This window comes from Poecilia reticulata, chromosome 4, assembly GCF_904066995.2.
Source record: "Poecilia reticulata chromosome 4, P_reticulata-male-v2, whole genome shotgun sequence".
In the NCBI taxonomy this organism is placed as follows: Eukaryota; Metazoa; Chordata; class Actinopteri; order Cyprinodontiformes; family Poeciliidae; genus Poecilia; species Poecilia reticulata.
In genome coordinates, this window is record NC_088833.1 from 22,345,869 (window position 1) to 22,366,965 (window position 21,097).

The 21,097-nt window shown below is 38.4% G+C and overlaps 2 protein-coding genes across 4 annotated transcripts in view; both read right to left on the reverse strand.

Annotated features, from left to right (window-relative positions):
- The window catches only part of hcn2b (hyperpolarization activated cyclic nucleotide-gated potassium channel 2b), a 50,745-nt gene extending 39,919 nt beyond the window's left edge, over nucleotides 1–10,826 (reverse strand). Inside the window, exons 1-2 of the mRNA XM_008407211.3 lie at nucleotides 6,014–10,826; nucleotides 2,885–3,308 (exon numbers count right to left, since the gene is read on the reverse strand). Of these exons, the coding sequence (XP_008405433.2) occupies nucleotides 2,885–3,308; nucleotides 6,014–6,867 (1,278 nt within the window). The 5' untranslated portion in view covers nucleotides 6,868–10,826. The remainder of the gene's footprint in view (nucleotides 1–2,884; nucleotides 3,309–6,013) is intronic.
- A 93-nt stretch (nucleotides 10,827–10,919) lies between these two features.
- On the reverse strand, nucleotides 10,920–20,838 carry bsg (basigin). Of its 3 annotated transcripts, XM_008407212.3 has the most exons (9): nucleotides 20,619–20,836; nucleotides 16,947–17,297; nucleotides 15,822–15,987; nucleotides 15,141–15,235; nucleotides 14,890–15,026; nucleotides 14,514–14,787; nucleotides 12,342–12,366; nucleotides 12,178–12,248; nucleotides 10,920–12,013 (listed from the first exon to the last, which is right to left on the reverse strand). In XM_008407212.3, exons 1-8 carry the CDS (start codon nucleotides 20,680–20,682, stop codon nucleotides 12,188–12,190), a joined length of 1,173 nt encoding a protein of 390 aa, XP_008405434.1. In that variant the 5' UTR covers nucleotides 20,683–20,836; the 3' UTR covers nucleotides 10,920–12,013; nucleotides 12,178–12,187. The 3 variants fall into 3 exon arrangements, with proteins under 3 accessions (XP_008405434.1, XP_017159997.1, XP_081462603.1); XM_017304508.2 differs by lacking the exon at nucleotides 16,947–17,297 and having other exon boundaries at nucleotides 20,619–20,830; XM_081606477.1 differs by lacking the exons at nucleotides 10,920–12,013; nucleotides 12,178–12,248; nucleotides 12,342–12,366 and adding an exon at nucleotides 12,373–13,389 and having other exon boundaries at nucleotides 20,619–20,838.
- Nucleotides 20,839–21,097: the final 259 nt, after the last annotated feature.

A 21,097-nucleotide genomic window follows, 5' to 3' on the forward strand; every position in this document is an offset into this window, starting at 1 on the left:
CTTTTAGATTCTGCAAATATCTCCAATGAACAAAGTTCTTCTTCCCTTCTTTAATCTGTTGTACTCATTAATACTGTATAATTCACCACCAAAGCTGGTTCTTTTTCTCCCTTTTGTTTCGTTGTTTAGCATCTGCGTTTGAAAAATGTCCATTGACTTGATGACTTGGGTCGGTTAAGGAGGAGCAAGATGGACAAGATGTGGAGCTCACCCTTTGATTAGGCGCCATTTACATTGTGATTAATGAGTCTCCAGGACTAATACTCCTCCTGACACCATAACAGCGCCTGGCTATGTGTCACTGTCACACCACAATCTGGGTCATAGCACATCACTGTGACCACAACTGGAAGGAGGTGTATATATATATATATATATATATATATATATATATATATATATATATATATATATATATATAATACTAATCCATTCCTTCATACTGTGTGGATGCTGGACTCAGACTCTCATTAACCTGAAAACAAAACAGCAGCATCATGTGGTTCCTGCATCAGGAAATTACCCCCATATGTTCTCACTGATGCTCATGGCTTCCTTAGTGCTGGTTAAAATTTCTGACCAGGTAAAAAAAAAAAGCCTTCTGTTTGAGTCCTCACCTGGAAAAGGTTATTGAAATCATTACAACACACAGGTGATCTTCTAGAGAGCCCACCTGCAGAGAAGTAAGCTGAGCAGAGAGGAGGGGGGGTCTAAAGTCTGGATCGAGCTGAGCAGAGCTGAGCTCGGCTGAACTAAGCAGTTCAGGCCAGAGCCATTATTTTTGCTGCTGCGTTTGAATCGGTAATTGTGCCTCTCACTGAACTTAAATTACCACTCTGTAATCAGAGGAGCAGCGGCTTCTTCAGAGCGAGAGCACACAAACACACACACACACACGTTGGATGGTAGATGTTTGGTTTGTCAGACTGATCTGTTTGTGCGCAAATTAATAAAAGTACATGTGGCTGGTAAACCAGGCAGTAACTGTTGTTTGTGCAGCCAGGATGGAGCATATGACGGACGATAATGCATCTGTCCACTGATGAAGCTTATTTTCTCTACAAAATGATGAGTCATCCATAAGTTGTTTTTATTTTTCTTTCTTGTGTTATTTTAAGATTTTCTGTGACTTTTCAAGTATCTTATACATTTTTCAGGCCGTTTTAAAGCTGAATGTAAAAAACTCAAAGGTTGAACCAGTGTTAAATCAAAATAAAATAACTTGTCAAAAAAAAATGTTAGCAAAGACAGAGCAGCTGAAAGTTAATGGATCTTGTAGGTCTTGTGTTAGATGCTGTTAATCTGCTTGGACTTTTATTACAGGCCTGACTCATTTCTGTTTGTCCTCCACTTATCCAGTTTAACTGGACAAGTTTCAAAATAAATAGAAATATGATAAGTGTTTAATAAATAAGGACAAATGAAAGAACTGAAGAGAAACTAAATCAACTTGATTTAACAGGGAACAAATGAAGAGAAGCAGAAGTAGAAAAAATAAATATATATATATATATATATATATATATATATATATATATATATATATATATATATATATATATATATATATATATATATATATATATATATATATATATATATATATATATCCAACCCCTTCTTACAAATAGTAACCAGCTTGCTGCATGTTTCCTTGGTGATAAATCATTTTACTAATCTTTAGCCATCATGCTAATCTTTAGCTCTTTTCACAAATTCCCATTAGATTGAACTTGGGTTTATGTTTGGGCCATTTCAAAACATTAATATTACTTCCACTCAGACCCAACATGAAATGAAATTAAACACTTTTCGAAATCTGTTTTAGATCAAGCTAATACATGGGGAACGAATAATTCTGGGCTTTATTAGATGCATCTTTTGCTTGTTTTTTGCTCTCGTTCAGTTAGTCATTCAGCTCCTTCTCATGCCTTGTTTGTGGGTCATGTCTCATAAAACTGTAAAGATAAAAATCTATGTTAAGAGAAAAGAAAAAAAAAATGCAGTTAATTTCACCGAAATGTTTGTTCACATTCCCACGACACTGCCTTTTCACTTTCCTACCGACAAGCACACACTGCGCTTTAATTAACTGCATCAGTAAACTGGGTTACAGTGATCTATAATCCAGGCACCGGGTTTACTGTGATACCGCATTGTAAAACCTCATTTATCCACCTGTTGGAAAGCTATTATGAACGGATGCACGGTCGAGATATGCGAAACACAATTACTTGTTTAATCGCATGAGCTGCTACAGAGAAATGCAATTTTTCATCATTAGTTAAAGCACGGTCAGAACGCATTCGCTTTTGGGAGAGGCTGATACCTCTTTATTATGACTATGTTGATTAAACTGAACATTTCTCGCGGCTTCCGACGTCAGAGCGATGAGCGCCTGTGCTGTAAAGCGTATGTGGCGGAGGGACGGAGATTGAAAAATGTCCGATTATGTTAAAACTTTGCTACATCCTGCACATTCTGACGTTGTCTGCACTGGCGACACGTGGGATAGAAGAGTAGAAGACAAGTCACTCGTTCTGTTTGGATTTTGGTGTGAAAACCTTAACAAAGAGATACAAGAGAAGACTTGTAGAATTTTGGCATATTTCTAAAATCAGAACTTGTTTGTTTATTCCCACATTAAAAAATATATATATATAGTTTCAATTTCAAAGTTGTTTACTCCTACAACTGATAAACTAAACTTATTTTGTAATTTTTATTATAACACTTAAACAAACAAAGCACTTTTCTAGCAGAAATCTGTATGTTGTTGCAGTTAGATACTAACTTTCGTCAGTGATTGTTTACCCACTGGTGATCGGTACCAAACCATCTTCCTTTTCCTGCACTTAAAGGACAAACGTGAACATTAGCGTACCTCCTCCCACTGGTGGATGTAACGGATGAGTCTGGACAGCCTGAGGAGGCGCAGCAGGCTGAGGATCTTCGTGAACCGAACGATGCGCAACGCCCGGGCCGTCTTGTACACCTCCGAGTCGATGCCCTTCTCCACAATGAGGAAGATATAATCCACAGGTATGGAGGAAACAAAGTCCACGATGAACCAGCTCTTCAGGTACTTCTTCTTGATCTTCTTGGGATCCAGGATGATCTCGGTGTTGTCTTCGAACACGATGCCCGTCCTGAAGTTGAGCACCAGGTCCATGAGGAAGAAGGTGTCCGAGACCACGTTGAAGATGATCCAGGGCGTTGTCGTCTCGTCTTTGAAGAAGGTGATGCCAACCGGGATGATGATCAGGTTGCCGACCATGAACATCAGCATGGTAAAGTCCCAATAGAACCTGAGTAGAAGATGATTAAAGTAAAGACTTGTCCGTGCCAGGTCCAATGCTGAAGCTTTCAACGTGATACGTTCTAAATACGTATTTCTGTGTTTGCTCTGACTTAAGGTCATCTACAGCAGCTACCAGAACTGGTGGTAAAAATCATTCAAATATATCCGTCCTTAATCGCAGTAGCTTAAAAATCTGTTAGATGTTGCTTTGATTTCAGTATATTTATTCTGTGGGGGAAATAAAATCAATATTTAGAAATAACTGTCTTTGTTTGGCCTCCCAATAAAATACATGCAACTGAAGAATATGTTTGAGACACTTGAGTTATTACAGCATGAGACACAGAGGCCTGTTTCTCTAAGACCCCTTAAAAAGAGAAGAGACAAAATAAAATTAATATGACATTTTTAATTGGTGATATTGATTATGATTAACTTTGTTTTTATGTTGTTGTTTTTTTATCTTGTTACTTTCCCATTACATGAGAAATGAGGGTAGTTGGGAAACCAACAGTAGTGAATAGTGAGCAGGAAGGTAACAGAAGTGAAAGAAACCTTCAAAGTTTATTGTTACTGCTGCAAAAAAAGTGGCACCTAGGGAACACAAAATGACCATAAAAACTTGTAGATGTGACACGGCAGGCCTTTTTTGACAAGCATAGCATTAAAAAAGCTTTTTCTGTCAAGGCATTGCGATAAATAAGTGGAAGTTGCCAAACAACTCTGGGACTGTAACTGGCAGTGTGCTTTCATCAGATAGAACTAAGGATAATCTTAGGATTATTTCTCAAAGTCATCATGAACTCATTGGAAAACAGGGACTTTTTCTTTAAAAATCTCAGTCAATGTTAATATACTTACAGCTACAGATAAAGTTTTGTATTTATACACCGGTGTGCCACTTGGCCAGGCATCGCCAGCAAAAAAGATTATACCTCATGGAACGTCTTGGTAAAATAATGGATAAATAAATAAAATAAAACATGCAGTGACAGTGATTTTGTAAAACAAAGCAAAACAAACAAAAAAAACTCATAAAGTGGACTTTTTTATATATTCTAAATATTCCACAGACACAGTGCTGCTATTAGCACGCTGATATCACATGTCTGCACAGATGCTGTTCAGGCTCCAGCAGCATTCATAACTTTTACTGGAACAGCATGAAGCAAAATCACCCTTGATGGGGACATACTTAGAAAACAGTGCTGACATTTACAACAGAGACATAAGCTAGTAGAGATTACTTTAATTTTCTCACTTTATTCATTTTTCAGCATTTTCACCACCAATGTTTGATTCAGAAATCATTGAAAAGTTTGTTGTATTTTACTAGATCAATTCAAAAAGTGCAACTTATTTATTGTGTAGTTTCCTTACATGAAGAGTGATCATCTCTAGGCATGTATTTCTATCAGTTTTGATGGTTATAGCTTATTGCTAGTGAAAACACAATATTTCAGTTGTCAAAGCATTTTAATGTTGCATAAAATGTTTATCAACTTATAACTTATGACTACGTTTATGTTCTATTGACTCAATACTCAACTGTGGCTCTTTTTGTATTACTGTATCAGTGCAGCATGGCATGGTTAGCAATGCTTTTATAACAGCCGTCGGCCATTTTGCATTGTTGGCTCTGTTGTGCGCTCCATAGATTCTGTATTGGGTTTATATCAGGTGAGTTCAGCATAGTCATTAAATCAGGTATTGATACTTGGTAGTCCTGTTGGAAAATGAAACCAGCATCTCCATCACGGATGCCAGCAGAGGGAAACAGTGCTCTAAAATTTCTGGGCCGTTTCTTATACCCAATGAAGTTGTTGTTACTCTAGTTGCTTGTCACTTTCTGGTGCCACACTGTTTTCTTTCACTAAACATTCCAATATTGTAGACAATATATGAAGGCTATCTTCCATTTTCTAATATTGAAGACAGCAGGTTTTTATGTTGTCTTCACCATAGTAAGCTAACAGATAGCTTAGTATTTAAGCTAAATACCTGTTAGCAGTTAGCTTATTTAGGAGGTAGCTTTTATGGCTAACGCTGTCAATGACTGTTTCCTGTCGGCATTCTCCACCCTAGTGGCTCATAACCTGACTATAACAACACTTCTTTTTGTTAATCAAAAATCACTTAATCAATATTAGAAATGTCTACGTTCTAACAATTACATAAACACAAATAATGTCTTGGAACATCACTGCGTGCAGTTTTTTTTTAACTTAACTACTAAAATAAATTAACTTTTTAGTGATAAATTCCTCTATGAGAGAAGAGCGTTTAGTAAAGAAAATGGACGATAGCTTGAATTATCCATGGTGCTGAAATCGACTTTTTCTGCACATTCCGAAGAAACTTGTACAAAACTGACATGGCTTGCCTGAGCCCAGATGATTAAAAAGTACTGCTGTGAACGCAGCATTTTATCAAACGGACGATGAAAAACATTGACCAGCGGCCTCAATAAATCTCAATATGTGTCCATTCAAATGGGAAAGATAAAAATAAAGTATGCTTAATGATAAATGATAATTTTTGTGTGTACTTTTTTTTAAAGGTGTTTCGGCTACATTTTATATGTTTGGTCATGTGTATAATTTTTAACCTGTCGAACATCATTTGCTGGCATCAGAAATCGTCGCCTTTTTTTTTTTACTTCCATTCACATAAAACTTTATGTTCGTGAACCCATTGCAGACCGTCCCGTACCTGAAGTCGCTGTATGGGTGGATAATCCAGTTCCCCGCAGACTTTACGCGCTCCTGCTCCTTCTCCACCGCCTTCTGGCTCCCGAACATGCGCAGGGAGAATTTGTTAACTCCAGGCTGGAGCATAGCGCTGAACTGCCGCTGCATGTACGTCTGGTTCCCCCTGGTGTCCCCATCGTCCGGAACTATCTGAGAACTGTCCTCCGCTTTAGTGAAAGTGACAGAGTTTCTTGACTGCACGCCCGGCGGCATCTGACCTTTACTTATCGGGGCGTTGGAGAAGGAAACTCTGGAGTCCTTCTTCTCCGTCGCTGCGCTGGTCTTGACCTCAGTCCCGACGGGCCCCTGAATTAGGGACCCCGCGGAAGTGACAGAGGCGTCCACCCCCCCGGACTGCCCCTTTCCGTCCTCACTCCCTACGGCTCCATCCGCCTGCTTCTCTTGTCTGGAGATGAGAGAAGACAGGCTCCCTGAACTGGTCGGGTCCCTTCTACAGTCTCCGTTCTTGTTGCATATCATTCCGACGGGCCCCGCTCCTGTCACGCTTGCCTCCGAAACTGTGTCCCCTCTGTGGTGCTCTGACGCTGAGCCGCCGCGGCCACCAGCAGCCTCCCCGGGGCATAACAAAGCAGAGTCGGCGCTGTCAGCGGTGCCCAGTGGTTCCTTAAAGGAGTCCTCGTCCTGCAGGAGCCACAGCTCGTTGTTGTTGCTGGAGCTTTTGCGCGCAGCCCCGCCTCCAAGCGTGAATCTCTTCATCTCGGCCCCCCAGCCGCTCCCATCATCCGCGCATCCGCTCAATCTGGCAGATACTGGAGGCGCCAGAGGCTGCTGGAATCTGGGCTCCTCCTCGTCCATCACACCGGCAGGAGGAGACTCCCTTTATACCTTAAACCTGGAGAGAGGAGGAGGAGGAGCAGCAGCAGCAGCTCTTCACTTTCCATTCACATCACTTCAGGGAGAGGAGCGGCGTGGCGTTACTATGGCTGCACACTGTCAGCTGTTTTATTGTATGTCTGCAATAAAGACCGAAAGATGATGACATGACGGTCAGCCTTGGGAAACAAACACACGCAGGTAGCTTCCGCCGAAACAAAAACAAACAAAGAAAAGAAAAAAAAAACTAACCACACCCAGGCGCCATCACACCGAAAGAAGGGACAACAACTCCAAAAATAAATGAAAGGCAGTATAGTAACTTAACATGATTAAATACAAAGTTATCGTCTCTGTTGGTTTTGGTAAAGGAGGATAAAGGTGACAAAAAAAAAAAGGTTGAAAAACAAAGTCCTGCTTATTTTACTGTTAATTTGAGAAACTACGACATTAGATCAATATATCATGTAACCACAGATAACAATACCAATCATTCTCATGCAGGCTGTCTAAACTATACAGTTAACCAGAAGGAGAAGTAACAACCGCGTCTGTCTGTTGCGGTTTCCAGGCGGATCAAAGCAGAGATGCTGCAGCGGTCCAATGGCTCCACCGTGTGGACAAACCTAGAAATTGCACATTTGAAACCCCAGTGAACGTCATTAGTGGCGCACATCTTTAGACGCCTGTTTCACCAACTACAAGAGAATACAGAGATCAAATTGCAATAGTAGTGTGATAGAAAATGCATTTGGATAAATGGTGACTTTAGTGAAAGTCATGACGATCAAAGTCTGTTTTATTAGTTACATTTTTTTTTATCATGTTTTGACATTTTATTTAGATTAATCTTGTATTTCTACACTTTTTGTGATACTTAAGTTTTACTATTTAATTTATTTTGACATTTTCATGCAATGTTCCTTTAACCCTTGCTTTTTTTATTTCCCTGTAACAGAATCAGCTTGTGTGTGATTTGAGCTTCACAAAAAAAATAAAAAATAAACTTGCTCTGTGTTGTTGAGCAGCAGGATGAAAGCACATCGTGTCATTGTTTTGGCACAATGGCCAAATAGAGTGAAATTAGTAAAATAATTCTAGTAAGAGCGACACAAGCTTACATACATCTATGTTACCAACATGAACAAGGAAAGCTTTGATAAATTACTTTGACAAAAATAAACGTGAAAAGAAAAAAGATCAAACCAACAAATTGTCAAACATTGAGCTGCTTCAAGAAGAAAGGTTAGGTTTCTGTAAAGGGCAATTCAAAGCACTTAAGGAAGTCGAGAAAGTGCCTGTCTAATATAGTAAAATGAATTTTGCTGAAGTATAGGATGCCCCCAGCAACGTGCAACAATGAATGTTTTTGTCTGTACGGTGAGGTGGAGACCTTTGGACGGTCAGCGTCCAAAGTCTTTAAAAAAGGAGGTGCTGACGCTAAGAAATTGAAAGGTTGATTTTAATATTTAACTGCTGAAAGTGAACGCCACCATAAGCTGGGAGTTATGCCGACAAGAGCGTCCTGAGATCTATTACTGTAAAGCTCCATTGTAGAAACAACATAGAGCAGCATTCATTTCTTCTGTCTTCTTCTCAAACAACAGATCTTCATGTATTTCATCAGATTTAAAAATTGCCTCAAAAATGTCACACCACAGACAGCAGCGAAACAAAGAGCTCCCTCTGATGCACGGCAAAGTGCTTGAGATCAAAGAAGATTCCTGCCATGCTTTCTTGGCTGCCATTCATTCAGCATCCTACCTTTGATGAATTATGGCTAAACCAACGTGGACATGAGAGAGACAACTGCTGTGTGATGCATGAGAGACTTCAGAGGTCTGTTTGCCAAACAGATGTGAGACTTCTCTTAAGCTATATGGTGGTTATTATAGTTTAAGCTCATAATGAATAGTCAACTGTGAAACCGCTGAGCTCATGTAAAGTACTTCTCAGTTCAATGGTCCTAAAACTGTAAGCAGAATAATGAAGGGGTATTGCTGTGATGACATACAGGAGGACGACTGTAGAAAAGACTAAGAACTTCTTAAAAGGGACCTATTTTTGCAAAGTTCAGTCCATTTGGATGTCAACCAGTCCAAGCGCTTAAAAAAGCACCAAGTCGTCTTCTATCAATGATGTTTTTCAATATCAAAAAACGCAGAGACATTTCAAAAACCTCCTGATTATTAAAGGGGCAGTACTATGCATTTTCTGATACATTTTCTCAGGCACTGTGCTATTTTATAACACAATCAAGTAACTGTTACCTTCAGTTGTAAAAATGAAGTGCATATCGACTTACAAGAAAATTGACTGCATTTTGACTCCTTGAAACTGGCCTGTGTCTTTAAGAAGCTCCTGCTCTTACCAACACGCCGCCTTCTGCACATCGTCACAGCAACGCTTCTCATTATGCCGTTTATAAATGTTCTGAGAAGTAGCTTGCATGATGAGCCCGAGAGACTTGAGGTTCCGTCAGGTATTTGCTAATATCTGGCTAATTTATTAGGATAACTGAGTCTGTAATTGTAATCTGCAGGTAACCTACATAGGGATGCAATTTCCCCTTTAAATAGTTAACACAAACAGGCCATTATATTCAGCCATGTTAATATGTCAGATTTGATGCATCTTTGCATAAGTGTATATTTTGAGTTATCTTTTCAGGTGTCTGAATAGGCAGTTTAGATGTTATGCTAAAATAGCACCTCTGATCACAGATTGCTCAGTGAGAGATGTGCCATTTGCACAATGTTTGTGAAGCAGTGAAGCTGTGCTCGTGGGGGGAACTAAACTGTATTTGAAAGAAAGCAGAAGTTCAGTGCAAACTTCACCAAATGTATAAAATCCTGCTCTCGAATTCAAAATGTAAGCTTCTGACATTTAGTGGTTTCCTGCATACTCGCTGGCATGAAATTCAAGTAGACATTATGTAGAGAAACCGCAAACTGAAGTACTGATCTCATCACGCAAGCACTGATCATACACTCACCTTGACATCGATAGTACTGGCACACAGTTATGTCTAGCCCTAGCTGTACAATGGCATCTGGAAATAGCAGGTGTTTTGCTTAACATTCAGAAATCGTTGGCTGTGTGCTTGAATTGCACGGGAGGCTCCACTTCTGGGTCTGACTCGGGGTCAAAGATGGACTGTTGTGCAGTAGTGCGTCTGTTCGCAGCCATTTTCAGGCGTTTGAAGTGAGAGTGTAAAACCTGGGTCACACCCCAAGTTTATTTGGATTTTAAGTCACAAAAGATCCTCATTCTGAAAGGAACTCAAAATAGGCACATCTGATCAGGTGAATGCTCCAAAAATGTTTTTTTTTTTTTTGCAAAACAAAGAACCACCAAGTTTTGTAGAGCCCCTAGTCTTAAATTTTTGTATATATGTAGCATTTGTTAAACTGAAGGCAACAATTATTTGATTGCTATAAAATGGCTCAACAGGCATGGAAAATGCATATACCCCTTGAAGGGTTTATGATTGTAGTCATGCATTAATTTTAACATGCACATCACACCTGTGTTTTTTTTTTTTGTTAATAGCTTACAGGTGGATTCAACAAGTCTTCAATTTCATCAGAATTGGTCAACTTTGCATTTTGATTCACGTCATAATTTAGTCTCGATACCACCAGCTCAATCGAGCTTGACGTTTCTCTGCCAATACAGAGCCTGCCTTTGTTTTAGCCCCTCTCAGAAGGCAGATCGACTCCATGAATCTTATCCAGTCCATTTAGAGGTTTGGACAGAGCTGGTCTTGCGAGCCTCAGTTGTCATGACAGCAGCTGACCATTCAGTACAGTGTGGAATGTGTAAAATGTTCATGCTCGTGGCAAGTCTTGAGGGAAGCTCCAGTCACAGTGCAGATATTGACATCTTACTAACATAAAAGCAGCACTTTAAAATTTACCATTAACTGCAAATTGTGAGATGTCAAAAATATACCTTTTTGAACCAAAATAGCAATGATGGACATAAAGGAGAAGGCTTATAATGGGAGCTAAATTAAAACATGTAGAGTAAAGGACAGTTTTAAATTTCAATATCTTTATTTCAGTTTGTGCAAGTTGTACAAAGGATGGTATTCCATGTTGATGGAAGGTACAGCACTTTACACAATTCTGGCTAAGTCTTTAAATCTTGAAACTCTATAGTGTAACATTCAATCACCACGTTGTTCAGGTTAAATGGAATATATGGCTTCTGAATTATCTACACAGTGAAGAGGACAGAAAACCATTCAACAATCAGGTAACCGTTTCAGATCACAAGAAGCAAAGAGGAAAAGAAATTCAGTAGTTTTTTTTTTTTTTTTAATGTGTGCAAATTACTGAAGTTGCATTTTGCACTTGGTCCAAAATAATCCTCTTATACCGGGGAGGTTAACTGAGCAACAACATGTGCTCCAATCTTAATCTGAGTGAAAAACAAATCTAAAATAAAATTTAAAAAAATAAACAAATTGTCAGACATTGAATTTGAGCAAATTGTGAAATAAATTTAAAGCCTCATATCTAAGCTAATGTTTTCAGGTTTTTTTAAAAAAAAGGGAAAAAAACAAAAAGAACCCAGATGAAAAGCAGTTTTAAGGCAAAGTAATAAACTCAGCAAAGCAACGTTTGAGGGGTTGCAACAAATCATATATGAATTCCAGTAAACGTGTATGTTTTAAAACAAGGATGGCAAGTATCTGGATCAAAAGTACAAAAGAAACATTGTGCTTCTTCACAAGTGAGTGTTCCAAATCAAATCAGAGTGAAATGTGGCAATATGATAGACCTGTGCAGGAAGCTTGAGCATTAAAAAAAAAAAAAAAACTGAAGATCACAAAACTATGCATTCTCATGTAATTTTTTTTTTTTACACCACACACTTGGCTAGAACAGCTTTAAAACTCATGCAATATTTGTCACATGGCCTGAAGCAGAAAGGGTTTTTTCACACTACATCCTGGCTGCACAATGTTAAAAATTAAGCATAAAAAAGGAAGGGAAAAAAAAAAAGGAAAATTATTCTAAAACATCAATACTCAAGCACAAAAAGGTACTTTAAAAATTGTATTGCACAACATAATGTGCCACACAACAGTTGAATCCTGGAGTGCCAACTTGACATCCATCTAGAAATAAGAGGGGACAAAAAAAAAAAAAAACATTTTATTGAAATTTCCATTTAATGCACACCTGTTTTACAGCCATGTATGAGTGCTTTAGCAAGATGGTGTATAGTTTTACATTAAAAAACCCCTGCAGAGTAAGTTGCTTAAAACATAACTCCACATACCTCCATTTTCTTAGTTTGCGTTTCTTTGCCTCACATTCTTGTCCTTGTGGTTTGAAGTAGAATTGCTTTTCCTGGAAGACAGACAAGCATGAGCGCTCTTCTAGAAAAAATGCTGAAGGAAGAAAAAAAAAAAAAAACAAATACAGCAAACTGACTGTACTTACAGAGGAGCAGCTCCTGAGTCATCGTCTGAACAAGCAACATGTCATTGAGGAGCGAGAAGGGAAGGAAAGAAGAAGAAGAAAAAAAAGAAGTTAATAGCAGTTTACAGCTGGGTAGAGTGAGACATGTCTACACCATTTTAACCAATGACTGTAGCAAATGGTATTAATGACAACCTCCAACATGACTGCAATAGCATGACCGATTCAATTACACATGTCCATCTGGAGCATTTCTGACAATGAATGATGCAACTAGAATCATACAATGGTGATCTATTAACCAGTTCAACCAGAATCATTTGTGTTGGAGAATAATAATAAAAAAAACATTTATCAAATGTAATTTTGACAATTCTGTTGCTTCGGCCAATCTCCAGTAACATTTAAACACGTCAGTTGACACTCAACTTTTTATGCACCGTCCCAATGCAACCCTAAGCATCACAGACGCTCATGCAATACAAGCAAGAGATAACACACTGCAACAGTTGTATTCTTCAGCTGAAACGGCTTAACACACATCCTGGCAATGTGTAGTGAAGTTTCACACCTGAGCAACACCATGTATTGACAAGATTAAAAAAAAAAAAAAAAAAAAAGAGAGACAGAGTAGGGTTCCTCTGTGGCCGAGCGGTGAATGAGACGAATGGCATAGATCGGTTCTTACGAGAGTTGCCTCGCAGTTGACATGCATTAAGTACAAGATGCAGAACACATGCAAACAAGTCGCTGGTTCCTTTACTTTTAAACCAACACGGCGTCATATCAAACCAATACACTACTTCAAGTGTCTCATCCGACTCTTTCATTGGCTCAAAAACAACAATAGAGTTTAGGCGAAACCAAAAAGGTGAAAGTGAATATTTGAAGCTTGCTCTGTACAACATTCGGCGCCAGTGAAAGAGTGACCAAATCTTTGAGCACATTCCTCTTAGAAGTGGTTAACTATGAAAGCAATTCATCCAGACTCCCGTAGCTTTTTTTTTTTTTGTCCCCCACGCGGCCATCTCAGCTCAACCACTTCAGTCTGACATGCAGTTTTTGTTCACTTACCAAAATGCAAAATCAGCAGCGAACAGAGAAGTCAAAAATGTAAAAAAAAAAAATAAATAAAAAAAGGTTCCAACAGATTGTTTACACAGCAGCAGAAGCCAATTCATGAGCTACATTAAAATTGTAAATAATGACAAAACCAAAGACAACATTGACACAAATTAAAAAGCATGTTCTTCTTCATTCTTCCGGAACGTTTGTCTTGATTGTTGAACTTAACGCCACCTAAACCTCACTTCTGTAGGGATTGGGAAAGCCCAGAGAATCACAAGTGACAGTAACTTATAGGTTTTATAGTATTTAAAATTGAGAAATCCTACTACAGTTTTAGCCCATGTTCAGCTGCCTTCAGGGTACAGTACATGCCAGAATAGACATTAAATCAATAACAGATTTTTTCCAAACAAAAAGTTAAAATGACAAAGAAATCTTAACATATCTACTTTGGAATTTTGCAAGATTGCTCAAGCAAAAAGGCGGAAAGAAAAAAAAGGCAATTCCTTGCCTATTCAAAATATGACTGGACTGATGTTTTTGGTTATTTGTTGGGATTTCTTTACGCTTTCCTTTCAGGTTGGTTTTTACATAAAGTTAACCCCGGATATTCATAGTGCTCAATTAATGTTACGGCAAGATGATTTAACCAGAATTGTAACTATACCTTGTAACAAATGAATATTTCTTAAAAAGTAGAAACTGTCAAAAAAAAAAAAAAAAAAAAAATCAGTAGAACATCTCTGGATAAAGCTAACGGATGGGATACACTTTTATCGCCATTATTAAAACAAGAATTTTTTTTTTTTTAAAAAGAGTGAGAAATTACCACGCATAATTTGAAGGACTATTTAACTAGGAAAAATTACAAACCATCTCTCTTCTACATTCTTAGAAAAAACAAAACACTGAAAGTGGTTCTATTTGAACTTGTTTGAGAACAAAACACATAAAAAAAAAATAAAAAATTGTGGGGAAAAAAGAAGAAGAAAAAAACAACAACATTTCAACACTGCAGTAAAACCATAGCAGACTGGAAACGTCATACTTCTGTTCTTTGCAGGTTGGATTTCAGACATCGCATTAAAATTTCTGGGAGCTTGTAGAAAAAGTCGAAGTACATACCGTCATTGATGTCATCAGGCTTTCTCCTCTTTTCGTAGATGAAGATGACCGTGACAAGGATGATGACCTCAGCCACAATGCCAAGGAAGGGCCAGAGAGCAGCCAGGCGACTCCGGACACGGAGGAAGATCTTGTCCTTCTTTTGGCCGAGCTCATTGTTTCCAGAGCAGAGGTAGTATCCTCCGTTTTCCTCGATGTTCAGGTCTTCAATGGTCAGCATGGTCTTGTTACTGGTGCTGCTGATCTTGTATCTCTCAGTGCCATTAACTATAGGCTGTTGACCATATTTAGAGGAACAAATATTCGTCAAGACCATCTTAATCTAAAGGAATAATTTTCTTTCTGCATCGAGTCGTTGAAAACACTGTATTCCCACCTTTTGTTCGCCGCCCTCCTCTTTATACCACATCCAATCAGTGGGAAGGGGGTAACCATGAGCAACACAAGTGAGAACACTTTTGTCTTTCTCATTACCGTGCTCTGAGTGCTTATGGGCTACGACATGAGGAAGTGCTGTTTAAGAAACATTAAAAAAAAAAAGTATATTAAATATGGTCATTTATCCCTGATTATGTAGATAAACTTAGCGACATCTGAAGAAATTCTGATGCATTTATTTTCACTTACTTTTCACCTCAATGGACCGTCTCGCTATTGGCTCAGTCTCAGTCTCAAACACACATTCATAGCGTCCAGACTGTTGATAGGTGATCTTCTCCAAACTAAGAGACCAAACAATGCACCACTGATTGTTAAACATGGAAATGCATTTTCTTTTTCAGCACTGCGAATTAAAGCAAAAACTGACTAAAGCTGTAGCTACTTTCATGATGATTAGTTTTTCCACTCAGCCAAGTAGAAAAAACAAAAAAAACAAAACAAAAAAAAACAACAGAGTGCAGTTTATGCTCAATAGCTGGGTGAGAATCCAAAGCAGCTTGTCTGCTTAAATATTTCAAGTTTCCAGTTAATCAAAGTCCCGCTTTGTTTGGCGCTACTGTCCTGCCTTCCCTCTAAAATGGAGAATTAAGGTCAAAGCAAGAGAGTACATTGCTAGCGGCTCTCATCTCTGCTGCCAAGAGCGCCAGCAAAGCTGCATGTCTGCACAGTCCACCTCCCCACTAATCAAGAGTCGTGAATGGCTGACTGAAACCCATAACACTGCTGTCAATACAGGAAGCCTTACAGAGGGAGGAGGAAAATAAAAAATAAACAAGCAAGCAAAAGTAATTGACAGTAAAATGTTTCAATCAAAAGCAACATTTGTACACAGCCACTTCTGTAATCTTAGGAAAAAGAGTTTCTTACTTGTAAAAAGCATATTTAGGAGAAGAGGACTTTGAGTTTTCAAGGACTTTGTCATTATGCGTCCAGTAGGAACCCTTAATGGAAAGGTTGGAATCCGTTAAGTTGCAGGTGAGAATGGCAGACGTTTGGTTGCTGACCTCAGAAGGTTCAGCACTGACTTGTGGGCCTGCAAGGTAAAGAGAGGGGAATAAGACGAATCCTTCAGCTTGTTTCCCCCCTATACAAATATAAAAACCACTATCGGGAGGTTAAAGCGTCCACCACCAAGAAATATTTGATTTGATTTAGTGAAACTACAAAAAGGTCACGAGGGGAGAAAGGTTTCTGGTAAATACATGCAGAAGAAGCAACATCTGGGAGAATAAGTTTCACTCCCAAAAATCTGTGGTTATTTATACAATACTTGTACCATTTTGTTTCAGTTTGCTTCAATTGCAAGACATAATACTGGGCCTCAAGGCAGAACACTGCCTAATGGCTGAGAGCCTGTTTAATAACTTGTTGCCATCTTCTGTGCTTATAGTACTGCGGGCTATAAGCAACAAGAATGTCTACAAGCATTAAGAGGCATTTACAATGTTAGTATCATTTAAGCATAATGCCAAATCTACAGAGAAGCAGCACTAATGAAGTAATCTGACACCCTTTTGAAATTGAGTAAAGATTTTTTTTTCTTTTTTCCCCCCATTCATTTTCTAAACCTGGTTATCCTAGTTAACCACAGTCATGATCCTATTGAGGCCATTTGCAAATTTCAAGCCTTATGACCAGTATTATGAGCAAAAAGCCCTGATTATAATTGCACTTAAGTCTTAAAATGAGGAGGGAGGGGTGAAGAGGGGGGTATCAGATTAAATGCATACTTTGCAATCAGGTGATACAGGATTAAAGGAGCAGTTGGGCTATACTCTGAAACCAGGTTCAGTCAACTACAGGGCAACCTTGGAGTTTCTTAGGAGAGAAGGGGGGAGCATGTACTAGATGGGAGCGGGACTGAGAGGATACTGAACCAGGAAAACAGGGCAGGAAGTAGATGTCCAGGATTCCACTAACGAGGAGCTAATAGCTACTTCGATGAGCGTCTCCTCTTTTTTTTTTTTTTTCCCCCTCTCCTCTTCCACTCACTTTCAATCACAATAATGTTTGCCTGCGAGCGGATCCACTTGATTTTGGGCGTCTTCTTCAGATCATTGCGGTCGGGGTCGTTGGAAGCGCGGCACTCGTACGTGCCCGTGTCGTCAAGAGTGAGGCTGAGGAGGTGAATGGTGCTGGTGGCGTGAGCTATGTATGTGGCGTTTATTCTGACGCGCTCATTTCGTGCCCCATCGAACAGCTGGGTGAGCGTCTCATTGGACTCTTCGCCCTCTACAAACCACCACTGCACCTCGGGAATGGGGTTCCCTACTACCTCACAGTGCAGCTCTGCACTGTTGTTGATTAGTTTGATCTGAGAGAGGGGGGATTTTATGAAACCCGCTGAGTGCGATTAACAGCCAGCCCAGCAAATTTACCAGGAATGTAATAAGTGTGTTAGAAGCAAAGAAGATGAATGATCGATAAAGATGGAGGGAACAAAAAACATACAGAAAAGGAGACAAAACGTTAATAAAAACCGAGGAAATGAAAATATGACAGCAAGCCCAAAACATGCACATATAAAACAAATCAGTAACATTTATAGCCAATTCTTAGGAATATTTTGATCACACTGCTCAATTAAAATAAATGCAACATAAAAGGCAGCAGTAGATGACCAAAGCTCAATTGGCAGCAACATTTTGACCAAAAGCCTTGTGGTATAAGATGGAACATTACAGATGAGCTCTAATGGTTTGCAACTTGAACTTAGTCAATGTATTTTTATGTTGATGTCAAATAATACACTTGAGTCTGCCTTACCCAGATACAAAGTTGACTGCCCTCTAGGGTGTTTTATACAAAGATACTTGCTCATATTTAGGTAAAAAACAAAAACAAACAAAAAAAAAAAATTTAAAAAATTGCAAAGTGTAAAGTCAGCTTTTAGATCAATATATATGGTAGTAAAACATCTCAAGTTTCCAACTTGTCTAGTCAAGTTGGAAAAACACACACACACACACACATATATATATATATATATATATATAGTTTAAGATTTCAGATATTTTTCAAAAACCACTAACCTCATTGAATTATCTTACACCTGACAAGTAGCAGGATTTAAACTTGATCTGTTACTGGTAAATCTTTAAGCCTCTTAATGATTAAGAGTCAGATGAAAAAAAACTGAGTTGAGGGCTTTTCTCTTTAGCTGTATTAGATCAGATGGACATTTCTTATTAAAACAGGACCATGAAACAAATGCAACAGCTATTAACCAAAATAAGCTTGGTCATCCAAAGACACCAAAACAAAGCATTTGCACTAAAACACAATGTATAATGTGAGAGAACAAATAGAAAAGCAGATGAGGGTGGAAAATGCAGATGAAATCAAGATAAAAAAAAAAAAAAGAAAAGGTGAAAATGTATGAAAAACATTTAAAGCCAATAGCGTTTGTTGATAGCCCTGCCAGGTTTGCTCAACAGTAACTGTCAATCTAGGTTAACACTAGATATTTTTAGGCCATCATGCCATTGATTTAATGAAGGCTTTGCACACATCATTACAGAACAAAGGAATGGCAAATATTACAAACTAGAATGACTGAATTAGTAAATGTTTTTAAAGAATCGTGCATGATCATCTTCACATCAATTTTATTTACTGCACATTCAAACTGCTCATCCAAGCAAACGGTTGGAGAAGCCAGGAAATATTTTCGGCCATTGTGTGATGACCAGTAAATCAGGTTTAATTAGTCACAAGGATTATGCCAGGTAGGCAAGCAAGTATGACAACTAGAGCTCCAAAGTAATAAAGGTCTGCTGGAGTCATTTAGGATTCCTGTCCTTTCCACAAGTATAGCTGACCTCCATGTGCCCTTACAGAGCGGAGCCATTTAGCTGTATGGCAAGTGGAACAGAAAGCATATTTCCAAACAGAATACGCTACTGACAAACCACACTGTCTATTAATATTAAAGCACTGTGTATAAACATTTGACTGAAGCTGTCTTCATAACCTTTGACCAAATGCAAAATGTCAGCAGGTCACAAGAGGGATCTCCGGTTGTCAACAAAAGCTTCAGGCGCTGTACATATCTTGCAACTTTCCACCATTACCAAAGGTCACCTTGAGAGCTTGTGCAGCATGGCTGTTCAAATTAAGCAGAAGTCTACAGTAAAGTTTGGTTGCATGTAATTTCCTATTTTAACCATATGCTCTGTAACATTAGATTAAAGGATTTAGTGCTTGAAGTTCTTTTAAAAGTTCAAATTTCCAAAATTAGTATTTGACATTTGAAGGAGGGCAGCAAAGACAATGTACCTCAAAAAGGTTACGCTACAGTCTGAAGGAAACAACAACAAGTTATTTTAAAAGATTACTTTTTAAGAGGGGCAAAAAATATATAAATAAAACAATGGATTAAAACGTATACATAAATTTTTTTTTTATCAGCCAAATGTATTTTTCACCTTTTTAAATCAATGGAAAACAACATTTAAAAACTAAAATCTGTAGCCCTTGTGTTGCATTTCCGCTGAAAGACTGGTGCAAAGTAAAACCCTTTTAAAAAGTTTTTTTTTTTTTTTTTAAATGGCATCAGTGGGTTGGACAGATTCCTAGCCTACAAAAACGTGCTGACATAGACGCACCGAAAAATTTAAAATCTTTTAGAAGCTCATAGTTTATGCAAATGAGCTTGGAAGAATTCCCAACCAGTATTACACAAAATAATAAAGATTATTTTGATTAAGTTACTGTAAGTCAATCAGTGCTGCCCCAAGATAAAGTGCACTGTTACCCTGTCAAAATGATTCTTGGCATAATCAAGTCTTTTCAAGAAAATCCTTTAAGAGAAAGTTCAAACCATTTTGAATGCAAGACAATGCTGCTGCTGGAAGTTTGGTTGAACAGTTTTGGGCAGCTATTTAGAGAAATTAAAGTGTCTTTTTGGATTCAATGTCATCATAGAAATCAAAGTGACGTTTAGAGAGATAAACTGCGAATCTAATTACATCAGTAACTAATAATGTTTAGTACATGTTTATCATTTTATATTCTTTTTTCCAATGTATTGATTGCAAACTTGGTTCGTTTCGTGACAAAGAATTGAGTCGCACCGTAAAGCTTTCAGCAATAGACTCGTTAAGGACCATGATCTTTTAACACACAAGATGGTGCCCAATGGAATCCATTAAATTAAAAATGACAGATAATCTGGTTAGTAACGCAAGTAATCATCTGAAACGTTACGCAATCTGAGGTTAATTTTACCACAGCTCAGAGGGCGCTAGCTACTCGGAGAACGCTGTTAATGTTCCCCTATAAAGAAAAAAAGCCCCATCTTTCTAGATTATTCATACGTTTGTTAGTTTAAAGCGCGTCTTTAAAGCGACAAAACGCAGTTTTCTAGCATCACGCTGCGTCAGTAAGACGGTTTACATAAAACGCTCTTTAGCCTTCTCTACCGCAAATTAGCTGAACGTTTCAACGGTACATCAACAAGACACACCCGTTCAAACCCCCCCAAACCAAAGAAGATTTCAAACGTTCCAATAGCTTTTTTGCGTGTTGTTTGTTAGTTTTGTTTTGTAATAGCCATAGTACATTTTACAACGATGAAAACCGTTTGAGGACGGCGAGCAAAACAAAATGTTCGTAGTCAGGGCAAAGTCTACACTGAACCAACATGGCTGACACAATTCTTACCTGTGGACGCGTCGGCTCGCCAACAGCATAAAAGTAGGGCAGCGAGAGCCCACAACAACTTCATAGCTGATGACTATTAACGATTTTCAACAGGAATAAACACGATACGAGGTTGTTTGCGGGGAAAAGTCTTTTTCCCGCGAGCCTCCTTGGTCCTGAAGCCGAATCTTCAATGCCGACAATAAGCCGATGTGCTTGGTCGTCCTCTACGCACACGCCCTTATCAGCACGTACTCATGACGTAAAACAAATGGGCGTGGCGATGCGAACGTGTGCCATTATTTTTAACCATTTACTGTAACTAAAAGCCTGACTTCTACTCGACACCATTTTAGAGACATACTAAACTGAACATAAATCAACAAATTTGATAAGATGAATTATATTTCCTTTGTAATATAGTTAGAAAGAAAATTTGCCAGATTTTTTTTTATCAATTGCCACTCTTTATGATAATTGAGTCCTTTTTAAAAGACGGT

What these genes read in the sequence shown, in the direction of transcription:
- bsg (XM_008407212.3), bottom strand. Translation starts at nt 20,682, where the DNA reads ATGAAGTTGTTGTGGGCTCTCGCTGCCCTACTTTTATGCTGTTGGCGA. An exon ending in GCGAGCCGACGCGTCCACAG is followed by an intron (nt 17,298 to 20,618) that starts GTAAGAATTGTG and finishes AATCGCACTCAG; the next exon opens with CGGGTTTCATAAAATCCCCC. An exon ending in GACTCAGGAGCTGCTCCTCT is followed by an intron (nt 12,249 to 12,341) that starts GTAAGTACAGTC and finishes TCTGTCTTCCAG; the next exon opens with GAAAAGCAATTCTACTTCAA.